This window comes from Solenopsis invicta, chromosome 7 (genome assembly GCF_016802725.1).
Source record: "Solenopsis invicta isolate M01_SB chromosome 7, UNIL_Sinv_3.0, whole genome shotgun sequence".
In the NCBI taxonomy this organism is placed as follows: Eukaryota; Metazoa; Arthropoda; class Insecta; order Hymenoptera; family Formicidae; genus Solenopsis; species Solenopsis invicta.
In genome coordinates, this window is record NC_052670.1 from 1,358,414 (window position 1) to 1,378,032 (window position 19,619).

Consider the following 19,619-nt stretch of genomic DNA (forward strand, 5'->3'; position numbering starts at 1 on the left):
CAGATTGTAACAAAAATAATCTAAAAATAATAGCGCAATGTAGTAAAAATTGCCATAAAATTATAAATAAGAACTTAATCAGAGAATCATATTATAATCTAAGTATATTCCTTTTATATTTTTCAATTTTAATTTTTATTTGCCTAATTATTCAAATCAAAAAAGGAAAATTTTTTGTCAGACTAAATTATTTGAAAAACTTGTTTTAAAAAAAATGAAGATTTTCAAATAAAATTATGAACAATTGTTTATATCCTAAATTATTTTGCTCAACAGATATTATCTCAAAATTATCTAGATGAAATGATATATAATTTTATCTTTTATCTATGATATAAGGATAAATGTAAAATTAAATTATTTTTATTTTATCTAAGTTATAAATAATTTAATTTTATAGTACCTATAAAGGTATATATTTACATGTAACTTATCTTTATCTAGATAATTTTAAATTATCTAAGCACAATACTGGTTGTAATATAAATAATATGCTAACTTAATCGAATAGTTTCACAACGAAATACCTTATATACCTCGTGTAACAGAATTTGCGATGTGTATATTCACAAACGTATTTCTTGAGATATATCTTAAAATAAATACACAAAAGTCTGTTTCAAGAAGTTTAATTTTAAGGTTAATATATATATATATATATATATAAAAGGTTGGTTTAGATGCAAATAAAAAAAGATTACGGATTATATTATAATCCTCCGTTTTTTAAGTTCTCACATTCATGCGAGAATATTTTATCTCATTACAAAATGTGACAATGTAGTGTGCTGTATGAAATAATATTCAGGATTAAAAGTCACAGAGCTCTAATTCTGGGACAAACATTTCGAAACCGATATGAATTAATTTGTACTTGAGACGAATGTGACATGAACACATAACAAATAACTTTTTAACAAATAAATATCATATTTCTTTTTATATCAGCGAATTTTATCAATGTATTTATCGGCAGCTTGTTGTTAACTAAAATTTGACTTTATCAACCTTTGAGCTGTCACAAATTATACGATTTTAAATGAATGATATACTATAATATGATATACTATTTATAGTATATCATTCATTTAAAATCGTATAATTTGTGACAGCTCAAAGGTGTTGATAAAGTCAAATTTTAGTTAACAACAAGCTGCCGATAAATACATTGATAAAATTTAACTTCATCAAGAATGCCAATCTTGGATTACCCTTTTAAGTAATAAAAACAACCGTCTGATGTAACATAATCTGAATTATGTTTCGAGATGCCGTAGAGTTATGAACGTAATAAATAAAAACAAATCATTCTTTTTAACTTTTCCGTCACTTATCTAAAATGTTGTACCTCTAACTGCAAGTATAAAAGTATAGAGAGAAAACAGTGATACCGAAAAGAGTATCATTGGGACACTGGATAGAAAGAGTAATCCAGGACGATGCAAAAACCTCATAGATAATTTACAGATAAGGAAGCGAACCCTCTAGCAAACAAGCAACAACATATAAAATACCTAGACTTATATTTAATCTGGCTGTCTGTTTAGGCACATCTTGAATTTTATGCGGATTGCGGAATTCTCTTTCTAATCGAAAGGGGATCGCCACAGTAAAGACCACTGGTAGTAAAAACCAGTAGATGGAATATTTTAACGCCACTACTATAAGAATTATGTACGGTGCGAACAGTAAAAAAGCATACAAAATGTGTGACAAGGTATGACCTATTAAGATAGCTAGTGTTACAATTCCAGCTCTCTTGTCGTTCTCCATATCTCTTGTGTTGTTACTATGCAATATAGCTTCGGTATTTAAGGCGAGCGGTATCGCATAATAAATTGTTCCAAACTCAATGTAACCGGTTTGCGCCATAAACGCAAATACAACTGAGATTGGACCAAATATGACTAAGATAAGTACATCGCCCAGCGCGATGTATTTCAATCCTATGCCTCCCGTGTAGAGAAAGGAGGAGGACAAACCTCCGAAGTACACGAGAGCCAGGTGCTCCATCTTCGCGGGAGAGACGACTGTCAGTAAGACAAATCCTAAACAGCCTGCCGCGTAGAGGAATGCCCCCAGGGAGACCAATTCATCTTTGGATAATAAGTGATCTACCAGTATTCTGTCGTCGCTTATCCTACTGTCGACGCCCTTCACGTAGTCGAAATAGGTGTTCACTACGTTACCAGCGCCATGCACGCAAAGCACTATGAGCACGGTAAGGATCAGTGATATCCAACTGAAGCCAGCCAGGCCTGTCAGTCGATACGCGAGCACAGATCCAAGAAGCGTTGGTATCAGTGATACGCTCAGCGACCACGGTCGAACCGCCAGGAAGTACGAGGACAGCTTCATTAGAGGAGAATCCAGAGCCGATGACGAAGACGACGATGAAGGGTATACATCATTCCCCATCGAATCGTTTTCGATTTGTTTAGCTGGCTTCTCAATTCCGTTGGACATCATATTTCGTGTGAAAATACTGAAAAAAAAAACACATTATTGTTACTTAAATGCTGAGATTAAAGACGATACGTCACGCGTAAAAAATTGACGGATAGATTTCTCATAAATCCAAATGTGTTGAATAAATTTGTCTTAACTCTCTATACACATGATGGAAATGTTTGTATCGTGAGCATATTTTCTTTGGAAAAGTAAGAAGCATTGTAATTAGTCAAGATTGAATAAGTTAATATTTTTTAAAACTAATTGAATTAAAGTTAATGACTCATAAAATTAATTTAGTTACATAAATTAAAAGTTGTGTAAAAACGAAAAACTTAGTTAAAAGTGCGTTAGAATTAAATTAAAAATTATTTTGAAAAGCATTATAATTTAGAATAAATTAAAACCATATTCTTTAAATTAGATTACTCTGGATAACAAAATAGAGATCATCAAATAAACATAATATTTTGTTTGTAAATTAAGTTCATGAAATAACAAAGAAATATTGTGTTTTATAAAGGAATGCATTTGAAGTTAGGTGTATGAGAATATGAAGTAGTGAATTTTATGGATTTTATAAGATTTTAGTATAGGCAACAATAGGTATGGACAAATGAGTATGTAAGTGCTATTGTAAGTCAAATCCTCTTCTCGGCTATTGTATGCAGGGATGAATACATACAAATAGAAATGCATTTTCTTTACAACACAAAATACGAGACGGCCTATATCGGTTACAGCATATCTTAGCTGAGTAATCATTTTTACAATTTCCGGCTTGTGTAAACTGCACTTTCGTCAAATTCGAAACAGTTATTGCGTGATGCTAGAATACGTAATCCTTTCTGAAAAAATCCGTGTTAAATCGATAGTCGCAGTCTCTCGAAGTTTATTGTTGCCGCTTTTCCAAAATGCTCATTGGTTCTCGCGTTGTGCTTACTTCGTGAGCTGCTGTCATCGTGGAGATTGCGTTTTGAGAGAAAGAGAGAAAGAGGAACTGGATGCACAGCATACATATATTTAAATCTTTCCGCATTCTTTGAGTGGGCGACATTGAATTGATTGTATTCTTGAGACAAATTGCAGAGTTTTTTAAGAAAACTGGTTCCTGTCGGTGACGTTTCAGCATAATAAATTATTTTGATCATTTTTTAACAGATTATTCATTTAGACGGTGCACATTCTCGTCCATCAAAAGCAACTCAATTTAATAATGGAAATGTTAATTATGAATTACAAATCTCATCAAGTACTCGAATTTCATGTTTAGGAAAATATAAATTTGAAAACACATTAAATCTGCCAGAACCGGAAAAAGTCAATTTTTCGGAAATTTTGAATACAACAAGAGTCAGTAAGTTTCTCAGGTTTATCAATTTATTATATAAATAAAGAAAGTCGACAATACTAACAAAAACTAATTATACAATACATCACATTATGATGTTGAAGCTAGCAGCGGATTCGCAGCAGCAGATTCGTCAAAGCAGGGATTCTCATTCAAAATAAATTTTATTTACTCAAATCACGGAAATTAATTAGTCTGGCGGCCGATTGTGATGCAATCGACCAGGACAATAATAGTAACGTCTGATCTCGTAGACCGGATTTTCTTGATTCCTTCTCTTAATGACCTTGACTCGAACTTTGAACCGGTATAGCAATCTATGGGTATAAATCAGTCTTGGTAACATGCGACCATGAGACGCTTATGCGTGTGCGTATAAGGACTTCGCGCACGTCGGGTGTCAGACAGACACGATAAAGTTCCATAGGCATAATAATAGTAAGAACAGGCTAATTTTAACCGCTAAATTTAACCGTCGGTTAGATAAAAAAATGCTTAATAGGTTTTGTCCTTGGATTTGCCTATATGGAAAAAAAATTCTGGAAGGCAAGAGAATACTCCAGTAACACTGCGCGAATTAAAGGCAATAAAAATATTGTGGGAGCACTGTGCCATTGGTATTCTGTAGATAATAAGGAAGAATGCTTAAATCCAGTGCAAATGGAAATACAAGGGTACATAGATGTTAAACAATATGTTATAACTATTTCAGCTCCATGCATGACTGATTTAAACTTAAGGCTAAGCCATGATGTTTTTGAAAAGATAAAAAAGTATTTATAATTATTATATAATACTTTTATAACTTTGTTATGATATCATATTTTTATAACTTTTTTATGATTATTATAACAAGCTACTTTGTGAATTAAATAAAGTTTCTGAATACTATAAAATACTTTTTATTTTCTTACTTTTTCATGATGTACATTTAATAAATACTCGTAATATTATATGTAATATTATATATATTATTTTTTTAAACTTTTTAAAGAATTGGCATGTTGCTTTAAAAGTTAAATAAAATCTAATCAATCATATTAAAATTATTTAAAGCATTAATTAATGATTTCTATTATTATATATTATAATTTAAAATTATGATAAATTTGTAACAATATTTACATTGAAATTAGCAATAATAACAAGTAATACTATTGAAATCATTTGCAATCACAATAAAATCATTTGTAATCACTGCAATCACAATGATATCATTTGTAATCACAATGATATCATTTGTAATCACAATGAAATCAGCTGTGATCACAATCGATTTCACACAGTCGTATAAAATCACTTTAGTAGTTGTAATCACATCGTAATCAACTGTAATCAGTTGTATAACTGTATTACATACATACATATGCATAAAGTTCATGTTAAATGAATAATAATAAAAAAATTAAAAAAATTGTTTTTATTAATTTATGTAAAATTTTTCTGAACTTGATTAACTTTTTAATTTTTTTATATTTATTTAAATATAATATAATATACATTCATCACTAGAAGCTCTATAGCGCGCGCGTAGCGCGCGCTTGTTTTGTTCTAGTATTATTAAGGCTGCGGTCCGATTCACGCTCACAGCGCTCATTGTACTCACGACGCTCATGATCGGTCCGATTCGTTAGCATGCATAAGGCGCTTGACGACAATAAACGTTTCGGACCACTTGTAAACGCTACTCATAGGACATAACCTAAGTAGGATCCTAGTCTAAATAAAGCTAAAATTATTTTATTTTTTAAAACACTAATAAAGTTTTATAATAAATAGAATTTTAAAAAGTACATTTAATAATCTTCAAAAAAATAAGATTATATAGTTACCTAGACAGTATACAAGATTTATTTTAAATATTTATGGATATTTATTAAAATATTTTATAAATATTTTTGTACTCTCAGATGGAACAAATCATAAATATAATAAAAGTTTATATTTTGATTGTCTGTCTATATTGTAATATTTTATATAATATTTACTGTTAATAAAAAATAAGTATGGAAATATTTTTTTTACTTACCATAAATATTGTATAAAATATTAAAATATAAATTAAATATTTTATACAATATTTATTATAATATTTATAATAAATATTTATGATCTGTTAAATATAAAATCATAAAAATATTTATCAAATATTTTGAAAATTATTTTTATAATATTCACATAATTATTATAAATATTTTATAACTATTGTGTGCTGTGATGCAATCAACGGTTGCAAAAATTTTTCCGCTATTGAAAAAATACGCCCGAACACATTGACAGTCCCAACAGATTCTACACGCCTAGTCAAAGTGTAAATTTTAAACATATTTCCCGCAAAAATGACGCAAACGCTCACGCCGACCCACCTTCGAAGCAAGGTCACCGTGAGCGCGCGACGTCACAAATTCATTACGTCATTTCGCGTACAGAAAACGCTCAGGAAGTGAATCGGACCAACCGGGAGCGCGCTGATAGCGCTGTGAACATGAATCGGACCGCAGCCTAAATTGACCAGCAATTTAATAGTTTCGATGCTCAAGTGTCTATAAAATACTCTCCCCCTTCCCAGAAAACTGTAAAGAATTTTTTGTCTTTTATATAGACAAACTTTTATAACTTGAGAAAAAAATAAATAAAAACTTAACGTAATAAATTAAAGTTTATGTGTTTTAAAAATAATTGGTTGAAGTTAAAAATTAATTCCTATTTGAAATTAACTAAAATTAAAAGAATCATTAACCTTGTGACTTTATTATTTTATTCACAATATAATCAATGTACTTATATGATCACGAAGTATATCACATATTTAATCAATTTATTAAATTTTTAATTTTTTAACTAGTTACTACTCAAACCTTGTTATAACTGTTTGTTTCACAAGCTCGGTTGGTAGATTTTGCGAACTTGGAGCTCTTCCACGATGTACGAAATTGTTAGAGGAGATAAATGATGAAAACGTTCTTTAGACCTTAAGAAAACTTTACTTTAATGCTCACTACACAAAACGTGGCGAAAGACAAAGCGGGAGAAGCGCGCGCTCCGAAAGCCGGTAGCCTCGTGCTTCTCTTACCCCATTGAATTCCCCCCCCAACCGAATCCCCCCCCCCAACTACTCGATCCACCGGGACTTCGGAGATTCGGTCAGTAGGTACAGCCACCCCACCTAATTTACATATAAATCGGAGCAACCGCTTGCTTCGTGTGAGCCGCGACAATAGGAAAGCGAATAATAACATTTATAGAGGAGAGTGGGGTAAACCGGACCTTAGTGCAGTTTTTGCTCTCTATAAGGCGCAAATAAAGTCCAATCGTAAAGCTGAAGGTACCAATGAAAAAAGCGATTGCTCCTATTTATATGTAAATTAGGTGGGGTGGCTGTACCTACTGACCGAATCCCCGAAGTCCCAGTGGATCGAGTAGCTGGGGGAAGATTCAGTCAATGGGGTAAGGAAAGCACGAGGCTTACCGGCTTTCGGAGCGCGCGCTTCTCCCGCTTTGTCTTTCGCCACACTTTGTGTAGTGAGCATTAGAGTAAAATTTTTTTAAAGTCTTCTTTTCTTAAAAAAATTTAATTTCCTTTAGTTTTTGCTTTAGACTATTTTGACGTATCTATGTTGAACTATAACGAAAAATGTAAAAACGCTTTTTCCGGTCCGATTTGGAACTACTAGTGCCAAATCGGACCACCCCCTGGTCCAAATCGAACACTCCCATTTTTACCAACTTTTAAATAAAATTTCAAAAGATTATAATGTATGTATTTCTTTTTAGTATTGAATAAAATACATACGAGCAATTTGACAGTAAAAAATAAAAATTGTATTAAAAAAAAAATAAATTAGTAACAGTTTATATAATTAGACGTTTCCCGGTCATGTTATGATATTGTTATTACATAATTAGAGTTGAAATTAATAAAATTCAATTATTCCGAGTCTGATGACTCATAATATTTCACTAATTTAACATTTCTAGGACCAGATTTGGTCGGCCGATTACCAGTGCTACGATCAGGTTGCAATTCCGATGTAAAAGTCCGATTTGGACATGAGTTTTTTCAAACTTTGGAACTATTTTTACACTAAACCGCCAAAGAGATCATAACATAATTGATATTTTTTAATTCTACACTCCTTAATTATCTTAAATCAATTATCTTTCAAATTTTTAACACCTTTTAAATAATGATTTACAAAAATTTTTTTTTCAATTTTCACACAATGGCTGAAAATACATATTTTGTGAATAACAAAACAGAGAACTGTCAAACTGCTGTCAAATGTTCAGTGTCTTATAAGGACTTTACAATGACCTAGTTTACATCGTTAAAACTTTGGTACTCGTATTAAGTTTGGTACGCATCAATGCTTTAATACAGGCTCGTTTACATCGAACATACTAAACGTTTCTTACAAGACATTTTTTAATATGTTATCGTTTCATAAGATTACTCAAATAAGATTACTTATCATAAGATCGGTCAATTAAGATTATATTCAATAGGCCTGATCCACTACAAAATACGTTTCAGTGATTACATCATCATATATATCATTTGGTACGCGTATCAGTTTAGTACGAATTTGATACGAATATAATGCTTAATACGCGTATCAAGTGCACGATGTAAACTAGGCCATTATAAATAGCATGAAAATCTGCTTAACCATATTTATTTAAATTAAAAAGGTCCAATTTGGAACACTGTCCCTTTTATCCCACTCTCCCCTACACAATTTTTTTTAATGAAATAAAAAATAGAAAATATAAAAATGTTTAGAAATAAAAAAGATATAAGAAAACATAGAAAGATATAATAAACATGGAAATAATGTCATGGCAATTATATTAAATAGCAAATTAATAAGTATAAAGAAAGGATCGAGAAATTAATTAGCCAATAAGTTAAGATGTAGATAAATATGTAATTAAGTAAAAATGTAAATTAAGTCCCTTTCTTCAATCATCATACAGCAAAAGCTGAAGGAAATAACCACTTCTTTCTGCAGAATTTTTTAAAAATAAATAGCCATATAAATACTTTCTCGAAACGTTAAGTATACATAAGAGTTATTTAAGAATTCTTTGTAAAGAATTCTTTTGTAAAAATAATGAAAATTAACTCCAAAGTATCGTGAGAAGGTATCGCGTGTACGAAGGGACGCAATAACATATCCCCTCGCGAACCTTTAAAACTTCAATCTTTGCACGTTAATACAAAGAAAAAAAAAAAGATTACCAACACAGATCGTTACGTATGACAGAGATCGATTTGACAGCACGGTGCATCGTACTTAACGGTATTCCAATTCCACATCGCGTAAGTACGCATTGCGCCGCTCGTACGTTACCACGTGTAACTTCCTGAAATTGGACGATAAGTGTCAAAGGGAAAATTGTACGGTACGGGCGACGAGATTGGAGGGGACGAGAGTTTCTTGCGGGACGACAAGACCGCGACGGGATCTGCATGCCACCCCGTGGGCATTTTTATTACGCACCGAGGAGGAGTAACTCACCTGAGATTCTCTCGAAGACAGATGTACGGACGAAGTTAGGTTAGAACAAAGAAGCTGCCAGTGGCGACTCGTGTAACGTTTCGGCTTTCGGCATTCGCGCGTGTATACATCATACAATTATTCGTCGCCACGTCGGTGCTCGCTCGGACGGCATTACGACGAGAGTGCGCGATGCTCCGGACGAACCTTCTCTTTCCACTCCCACCGGTTCCTTACGACATTACGACCGCTCTTAAATGCTCGTAAATGGCTGTGTTCCGATATAACTGCCAGTACTGGCAGTGGTGAAAAATCCGTTCCGTTATTGGTACGCAGCGCACTGCGACAGCATCTAGTAACATCAATGACGTCATGAATGGTAGCCATATTGCCACTGTGACTACTGCGGGTGTTTACGATAACTAATCGGATCTCGGATTGGATTGAACAATGGTACTCAACGTAGGTATAGAAAATTTCCCTAGGCTAATCGGATTGACGATTGCTGTCTCAAATGTAATCCGATTGATGACGAAAGCGTGGAGAGAGCATGCTTGAAAAGTCTCTTTATTTTTTTAAATAATAACACAAAAAATCAAAGATAAAGTTAAAAAGAATGATTTGAATTTAGATTTATTGTAATTTTTTTGTCTAAACACTGGATTTCGTTTAAATTTCTGTTTGTAAAAATTAATTAATCTATTCTAAAGTTTGTGGTTATATCGGAAACAAATCAAAATTAATAAAACAATTATTAATTATTAGGTACATATTAAAGCATATAATATTTCAAGCATATCATATAGAATTCCTGTTTATTATAAACTCAGTAAAAATAACTTTGAAGTTATTCAACTACATTATACATTAATCAATATTAATTTATATGTTAAAAATCAATAATGTCTCTGAAAATGTTTTTTTTTTATTCTTTTCCAGATCGTAAATAAACTTCAACTCCAAGAATAAATAAAAATTACTGGAAAATGGATTGACATGAAAAGAGCATTATTGAACAATATCAATTTGTGCTAACTTAAAATTTGTAAAATTTGCTATTCTTTGTTAGTTGTTCATTAGAGAGTAATAATATAAGAACGGAATATACATAAATAAAATTAAAATAATTGTATGCATATATGATGCGTATATTCCATTTTTATATTATTACTCTCTAATAAACAACTAATAAAGAAAAGTAGATTTTACAAATTTTAAGTTAGCATAAATTGATATTGTTCAATAATGCCCTCTTCATATAAATCCGTTTTCCAGTAATTTTTATTTATTCATGGAATTGAAGTTTATTTACGATCTGGAAAAGAATAAAAAGAACATTTTTAGAAACATTATTGATTTTTAACATATAAATTAATATTGATTAATGTGTAATGTAGTTGAATAATTTCAAAGTTATTTTTACTAAGTTTATAATAAACAGGAATTCTATATGACATGCTTGAAATATTATATGCTTTAATATGTACCTAACAATTAATAATTGTTTTATTAATTTTGATTTGTTTCCGATATAACCACAAACTTTAGAATAGATTAATTAATTTTTACAAAGAAATTTAAATGAAATCCAGTGTTTAGACAAAAAAAATTACAATAAATCTAAATTCAAATCATTCTTTTTAACTTTATCTTTGATTTTTTGTGTTATTATTTAAAAAAATAAAGAGACTTACTTTTCAAGCATGCTTATCGGTCTCCACGCTTTCGTCATTAATCGGATTACATTTGAGACAGCAATTGTCAATCCGATTAGCCTAGGGAAATTTTCTATACCTACGTTGAGTACCATTGTTCAATCCAATCCGAGATCCGATTAGTTATCGTAAACACCCTGCAGCTTCCAAGGTGAGGTAGCTACAGTCATATATGCCGTTTGTTTTCTGTTCCTGAACTCTCTAAATAAGTGTACACTTAAAATGAAATAGATAGATGTTTCAAAGTTAGCGAAAGCAAGAAGGAACGTTCCAGTGCAGTCTAGTGCAGGAATAGAAAACAAGCCTATGTAATAATCAAAGTCCTTGGCTGTACACCCAAGGACTTTGATTCTGTCCATGGGGAAATTTTTCATACTGAGAAGTCGTTATCTTTCTACATACTTACAGTTCATGATTAACGTAACGACCAATAAGCTCTAGTTGTTTCATTAATCATGAACTGCGAGTATGTAGAAAGTGGTGACTTCTTAGTTTGGAAAATTTCCCCATGGACAGAATCAAAGTCCTTGGGTGTACCTCAAGGGTATTGTCTAAATTCTAATTACCGTACATAGCTTTCCACATCACACATGAGGTACTATTATTGATGCGTTTTTTTTATGTGGTTTCCCAAGTAGGCCTAGTCCACTAAAAAATCAAAGAAAATAAAATATGTACTGCATAAGGGTGATGTAGAAAGCTATTGTCTAAATTCTAATTACCGTACATTATTGTTATTATAAAAATTAAGTTAAAAAAAAAATTTTTCTCGAAAGGTACGCTACTAGAGTATTTTTAACGGATGCTCCTGAGGCAGAGCGCCGCTCGCGTGATCGCGAGCTCGACCATCGGGCGGCGCCCTTGGATGAAAATGAAAGTAAATTTTAGTCAGTCTTCTTCTTCTTCTTCTCAATGTTATTGGTACCCGTCCCCAATGTACAGCATGGCGGGGACGATTTGACCATAGTAACCAAGGTATTTCTTGTCTTTCTTTCAGTGGTGATTGTAGATTAATTTGGTATTACTGCAAGCGTGTAGAAATGTGTGCTCCGTTACAAAAGTGGAGTAACTAGGTTCTTGAGGGTAAGTCGTAAATCGGAGTAGTTAGAGTCGAGCGCCCTCCCCTTGAATCGCGTCAGAGACGCAAACTAGCGGGTATACCCGCGAGGCGGGAGGGTTTAAATGAGGAGGTTGCATGACGTGAAGTAGGCGAGAATAAGACGACAGATACTACTGGTAGGAAATTTAAGCATGGGAAAGATGTTTATTTCAGAAAAAGGGAACTTGTCTTTAATGTACTTCCTTAGTTTGCAGGATTTCGGGGTGGTGGTAGGACAGTAAAATATGATATGATTAGCATCCTGGCGGCCGTCACCGCAGTCACAAGATGGTAGATTTGTCATGTTTTTTCTGTGCAAACTGTAATTTAAGTTATAATGATTACTTCTAAGACGGTTAATGATGACTATTTCCTTTCTGCTAAGAGACTTTCGATGAAACCAAGGATGTCTGCGAGAGTCTTGCTGATACAAGGCAGCATGCTGGGCACCAGTTCTGTGAGCAGCGTCTTCTAAGTATTAACTTTAAACTTGTTGCATTTATCGATGTTAGCCATAGCAAAGAAGTCTGCGTAGGGTATCCGAAATGGTGGGGCGTAGCCGCAGCGAGCAGCCTCTCTAGCAGCCTCATCCGCCGCCTCATTTCCCGGAATTCCTTTGTGTGACGGCGTCCAGCAAAGGGTCAGGTTTACCCCAGCTTCATTAAGGACAAACAGCTTATATTTAAGGCGGTAGACAACGTAATTATCAGCTTTGTGACTGTGTTGCATAACAGCGCGTAACACGCTGAGAGAATCCGTGAAAATCACTACATTCTTCCAGTGGAGTTCCTCAATGATGCCAACAGCCTCGAGTAGGGCCCACGCTTCAGCGGTGAAAATAGACGTTTCAGTGGGCAATTTATGGGTGACGGAACGGCCCAGGCAGGGGATCCAGACACTGGCCCCCACGCGAATACCTTGTTCAGATTTGGATCCGTCTGTGTATAATTTAACGTGCAGACTAAAGTGTTCCTCTACTAGACAGCGAAAGCTTTGTCTGATAAGTTCGTTAGGTGTGTCTTTTTTGAATTTTGTAAGGGAGTCGTTGATTTTCGGTTTGAAGCAAGAGACAGGATAATTATATTGAAATCTTGGGATTACTGTACTGCGGAAAATTCTATTGCCATCCCCGATAACGTGCACGTATACACCAAAGATGGGAAATCTTTTAAGGATACTGATTCTATCCTGCCGGGAAGTCGCTACACCCTTCAGGGCTTCTAGAGAGGAGATGACAGGATTACTCTTGTTGGCTAGTGCTTTATATAGGTATTTAGAGGAGATGTATGAAATTCTAATTTCAAGAGGGGGTTCTTTAGATTCGAAGAGCATAATGTTGATGGGAGTGGAAATTCTGTAGCCGTATGCAACTCTGATGCATCTGTAAATTAGCCTTTTAAGCTTTAGGAAATTCATGGAGTTGCGTTGGAATTGAAAAATCTGACCTCCGTATTCTATAGAGCTCCGAAAAATTGCTCTATAGATTTGAAGGAGTATACGAGGGTGAGCGCCCCACCATACTCCTGAAAGGGAAGAAATGATATCAGCAAGCTTTCTGCCTTTAACAATTAAGTGTTTTAGGTGAACGTTTCCTCTGAGTTTATTATCAAACCAGACGCCCAAAAAGCGTGCGCTATCGACCCGGGGTATGGGATTGTCGTTAATAATAATGTTAAGGGTATTATTCGTATTAAATTTTGATGTTCGTTTCCTGGAAAAAACAATGAGCTGAGATTTTTCAGACGACAGATCTAAGCCTCTCTCATTAAGGAAAAGGGAAATACGATCTATAGAAGCCTGTAAGGCAGCAATAGCGTTTCTCTCATTATCAGAGGCCACAAACACCGCGAGGTCGTCGGCATATTGTAGAATCTGGGTATTATCAGCTAAGTGTTTGCCTATATTTCGAAGATAAATGTTGAAGAGTGAGGGGCTAAGGATGGAACCCTGTGGAGTACCCTTATGTACACGGTATGGACCCTTTAGTTCGCCGCCAACTGCAAAGAATATTTCTCTTTCGCTAGTGAGGTTGTAAATAAAACGGCAAAACTTGGGGGGAAAGCCCATGTTTATCAATTCCTGTACCAGAATAGCAGGGATGACGTTATCGAAAGCGCCCATGATGTCAAGGAAAGCGCAAGCGACAAGTTTACCCTCGAGGAAGGCGGAATGCACATAGCTAGAAAGAGAGACCAAATTGTCTACACAAGACCTGTTAGCTCTGAAGCCAGCCTGAAAATCAGGCAGAGAGCATCTATTTTCCATAGCCCACCTGAGTCTCAGATATATAGTCTTTTCAAGGACTTTAAGGAAGCATGATAGAAGAGAAATAGGTCTTACCCCTCCTTGCGGCTTGGGTATCAGTACGATGAGCGATTGGGACCATTGCTTCGGAAACCGGCCCTCCTGTAAGAGGGCATTGAACAAATTCACAAGTACAATGATGAATTCGTGAGGCAGTGCTTTAATAATTTTGTAGGAAAATTGGTCAAGCCCAGGAGCAGAGGAATTTTTCATATCGTCTACGGCCGCCATGACTTCGGGAAGAGAAACGTTCAGGTCCAAGCCTTGTAAGTCAGCATTGGATGCATTCTGTAGGTCATCACTGCCATCATCAAAAGAGCTCGATGTACCATTAGTCCAAGAGGGATCCTGAAAGTAATGCAAACATGAGGGGGGGCAGAGCTTATCAATAACAGCTGATTGCGCCTTGATGACACTTTCAGTGTCAGGTTGAGTATGTGCGTTGACTAGATTGCGCTTTTTGAAAAGTTTGATCAGAGACCAAAGCTCAGCAGTGGGAGTTTTGGAATTAAACGTGTGGCAGAGGTTCTTCCAACCTTTACTTTTGTGTTTTTTGAGAAGTTTGGTACACGATCTTTTGGTCTGCACAAAGTAATTGTAATTATCGAACGTGGGATATTTTCTGTAGATGGCAGTGGCTTCTCTACGAAGGTTAACGGCTCTCTGGCAGTCATTGTTCCACCAGGGAGGGAGAGAAGTAGAGGGCTTGATGTTAATGGTTCTAGGAAATCTTTGTTCTTCAGGAATGAGATCGAATAAGATGTTCCTGATGTGGTTGACAAATGCTATGTATTTCTCACAACTGTTGGAGCCTGAGAGATCTTCGAGTTTTATTGGATTTTTTAGACATAAAGCATAAAAGATTTTTAATTGTTCCTCGGAGAGAGGCCATTTGTAAATGAATTTTTTGGCTTGTTTGATAGGTCCATTAATTTGTATAGTTAGCGGGAAGTGGTCACTACCCCAGGTGTCACTCAGTGTCTGGGATAGACATAGAGGAGCTAGCTTATGAGAAGAAAGAGAGAGATCAATAATTGAATCTCTAGATCCTGGAGCCGTCATCAAGGTAGGGCTCATTTCATTGAGGATAACATAATTGTGTAGTTCTATGGCTTTGGCTAAAGACCGGCCGGGACCATCATCATAAGCGTTATACCAGTGTATATGATGGCAATTAAAATCGCCAATCAAGAGTGTAAGTTGGAATTTGTCCTGAAGTTCAAGCAGTCTATTAAAAACGGCGAACGGAGTACACCTGCAAGGGTGGCGATAAGTGTTGACAATCAAGCACTGAGAATTGTCAACTTTGATGATGATACCGAGAATTTCTAAAGAAGGGTGCGAAAATGCGTCAAGGTCAATGGTGGAATAAAAAATGTTTTCCTTGATCAAAATGCAGAGTCCACGCATGTTGGGACCTGTAATGTCTCGCCTAACAGTATGATAGCCTTTGAGATGGAAGTAGTTTGACTCATAGAGTATCGTTTCCTGAATGCAGATTATATCGTAATTATACGCGAGGGACTGCAGGGTAGCCGCTTTGCTACGGAGACCCTGACAGTTCCACTGTAGGATGTTCACAACATTAAACTTACGCGTTTGATTGTTACCGTTATGGGTGAGCTGTGTCCTCCCGTTATAGTTATTATTATTATTATTGTTATAATGGTATAAAATATGTTGTGTCGCGGGTGACATTATTTGAATAGACCAAAATTTAAGATGTAAGGTTAGAGTCGATTAATACTGGGAAAACGTGATTAGATGAGGATTGGCTGTTTTCTTTTAGACCGTTGTAGGGAGCCGTATGATCTCTAGAATATTCTACTGTATAGCTTGAATTATTAACATTGTCAGAATTATTACCATCAGTATTAGTCCAGGAGTTAACAAAATATTTAAAGAGGCTACTGAGTTTATTAGTGCTAAAATAGTTAATCAAAAAATTAATTAACTCTTCCGTAGCCGCATCGTAATTTTTGTTAAGTAGTAGTGGGAATATCTTTTGTAAGAAGAAACTGCTAATATCCTTAATGAAATCACCGAAGCTTGCAATGTTGCAGTTTGGTTCAGATGAGTGCCCAGCGTTTGCAGGTTCACTTAAATTGCTGTGATTATACGCTATTCCATTTCCTGAAGAAACCAGGGGACGACCGTTGGTAACATTGGTAAAGCCTGCCCGGGTCCGTCGAGTGTCTGACGGGAGGGGGAGGACGAAGGTGAGATGAGCTGTCACGTCTGTGAGAGAAGCTGGGCTCAGGTGAGAGCAAATGTGCGTGCGGGCCGCCATTAGAACTGGACTGAAAGTTACTGTTGCCTGCGACCATACCGGCATAAGAACTGGGACGGCGAGATGGAGCCGAGGAATGATGAAGATCTTCCATATTTTCAAGGGCGTCGAATCTGTTATGACTGCGAAAATTGGAAAGGTAATTAGTGTCGAGTGAGGGACGGTTGGGCCTATCCCTGAAGTGTTTATTATATTTAGTATAATCGTTATCTCTTAAGGGAGGGAAATTACCGAAGTCCGTTCTAGGATCGTTAACAATCTGAGGTGGACCAGAGTATTGTAAGTTGACATCAGGATTACTGCGTTTAATGATCTCTCTTGCTTGGAACAGGGGAATGTTTTCGGTGGCCGCAAGGGAAGTGATCTTTTTTTGGTTAAGGACTGTAGGACAGTTTGGAGACGTAGCAAGGTGATCGCCCTTGCAGTTAATACAAGCCGGTTGCTTATTATGCATGGGTCATTATCATTATCATGTTTTCTTAAACCACATTTAAGGCATCTTTCGTGGCCTTTGCACGAAGTGCTGATATGTCCAACCCTGTAGCATTTGTAACAAATTTTTGTTCTGGGAATGAAAGGGGTGACTTCATGCTTAGTTTTAAAAATGTAAACGTACTTTGGTAAAGTTTGTCCTGCAAATTTAATACTTATGTACGACGAAGGAATTAATATGGGTTCACCATTTCTGATAACCCTCTTATTTAATCTCTTAATTTCTAGGATTCTATGTGAATGGGCTTCAATTGATTTGAGTATCGTATCCAAATTAATACTGGGAGGGACGTCTTTAACTAAGCCGGTACGTAAAATACGATATGAGGGGATGAAGGCACGTAGATTATGGAGCTTCAACAAAGGAGAGACTATTAAATTGTTGGCAGCAGCGGCGGATTTAAATTCGACCATAGCTTTTCCGCGACCTATCTTTTTGTTTTCGATGATGTCGTTATTAGCGGCAATGCTGGAAATCAAGCTGCAAACGTGCAGCGGGTGAGCGGCCTCCGGATCAGCGGCATCAATATTAGTGTTATATACGTACACAATGTATGGGGGGTGGTCGTCTCGCGAGTATTTTGGCACATTTGGTCCATTAGTAGAAGTAGTGGGGATCTTATTATGGCTATCGCTGGTAGTGCCACCCGCTCTAGAGCCGTTCACGTCTTGAATGACACTTACTTGTCGAGAGGAATCGCATTCTTTGCGGCTAGGGAGATTTGAGCCTGAAGCCTTGCTATTATTAAGGAGGTTATGTTTGCTTGACTTACTGACTTTAGAGGTAGATGCGTTTTTTTGATCTGTCGTTTCCTCGAGAATCCTTTTCCTCTGCGGTTTAGCTGATTCAATATCCATGGGTGCCTGTCCGTTTATCGATTCAGAGTCACTTACTGTAGATTGCCTGTCTCCCGTAACTTGAATATCTTCTGGAAGAGTCTGAGTGCAATATGTAGAGGTTAGTTCGCGGTTATAGGCGGCTTCGAAGACTTCAAAATTGCCAGCCGGGATGCTGCTTGGTATGTTAGGAACTGGGGGAATGGGAGGGTAAGGAGGGTGAGGAGGAGGGGGGGGACTAGGGAAGCCCGCGGGAATCCCCGGGCACGTCCGGCCGACATCGTCGGCCGGTGTTCGTGCCCCGCCGCCCCCCGCCACTGGGGCAGGGGGGTCTTTGTTCATGTTGCGCAATACCTAATTTGCGTAGTTAGGCTATGATTCGCGCACTTCAAGTCTAATTTACTCTATTTCTGGTGTAGAACACTGTGTGCTATCTGAGGTAGCTATAGGCTTATTAATTATCACAATCTCAACGGATGGAAGCCTCGATCACAACCACACAACCGGTCGCCATGAAGCGCCATGCGCGAATCCCATTTTAGTCAGTCAACTGACCACGATCAACCTGTTATATAACACGGACCCAAGGACACGCAGACTTCCATTGATAACGTGCTCTGCCGGAATCCTGCTGACACGAAAAGATCTATTTCATGGAAGTGATTATCGTGCTTGCCCCCGAGGAATTAGGGTGCGGTTGTTCCAAGGTCGCCCCATGTCCTACATGAGTGCACATCTATTCGACGTCAATGCCGATGGTTGATATTAATAAGTATTTCAAATCCTTTTCAACCACTCGAAAATTTCGTTTCTATTAGATGTAGTTTTGCAAATATATAATTAACAAAAATAATTAACGTCACTATTGTCTTCTCTTATCCAGATAACATATAGTTGAAAATTGGGTCATGTAGACGTTTTTTATTAAACAGATTTTCCGAAATTTTTTCATATTTAATTTAATTATTATATTATATTGACACAAAATTACTAGTTGCATTCTTATTTAAACGAATAACAGAAAAGCTATTCCAGATGCTATTCCGCATTTGTGAAAATAGTAAAAAAGAATATTACTGTCTCCCCTCAAGCCCCTCACACCGCTTGCAGGCCCCTTAAAACTGAGCTGCCCGCCTACTCTTCGAGCAGGTATCGATGTGCCGTAGGTATTCTTCTTGAAGCAGTCCGATACGCTTAAGAAAGAGTGCGAATTTCAAAAAAGAAATTTTGTAACAGACGTAACACTTTTTTTAACTCATTCTAGAAGGTTCAAAGCAGTTTATAAAGCAATAAAAAAATTGATTTTTCAAAAATTCTACAGTGGTGTTACCCCTTAAAAGCTCGTTTAAATCTGAGGCGGTGCCTTTCCTTGTTAGTATTCATTTACATATTATTGCGTTAATTATTGCTACTGGTATTTATAATATATATTAAATAATGCAAAAATTTGCAACTTATTATTAATAACCATTGATAGCAAAAGAAAAAGTTTGTGAGAGATGACTGATCCGCTTCACGCGGAATTGCTCTTATTGTAAGTATTATAACAAATTATAATTATTCAGAATAATATGTCATT

At 35.8% G+C, this 19,619-nt stretch overlaps 1 protein-coding gene across 4 annotated transcripts; it reads right to left on the minus strand.

The window, feature by feature from the left end:
- Positions 1–613: 613 nt before the first annotated feature.
- Positions 614–9,626, minus strand: LOC105193587 (ubiA prenyltransferase domain-containing protein 1 homolog). Of its 4 annotated transcripts, XM_011158111.3 has the most exons (3): positions 9,325–9,626; positions 9,045–9,169; positions 614–2,485 (listed from the first exon to the last, which is right to left on the minus strand). In XM_011158111.3, exons 2-3 carry the CDS (start codon positions 9,092–9,094, stop codon positions 1,462–1,464), a joined length of 1,074 nt encoding a protein of 357 aa, XP_011156413.1. In that variant the 5' UTR covers positions 9,095–9,169; positions 9,325–9,626; the 3' UTR covers positions 614–1,461. The 4 variants fall into 4 exon arrangements, with proteins under 4 accessions (XP_011156413.1, XP_011156414.1, XP_025991501.1 ...); XM_011158112.3 differs by lacking the exon at positions 9,045–9,169 and having other exon boundaries at positions 9,325–9,621; XM_026135716.2 differs by lacking the exon at positions 9,325–9,626 and having other exon boundaries at positions 9,049–9,169.
- Positions 9,627–19,619: the final 9,993 nt, after the last annotated feature.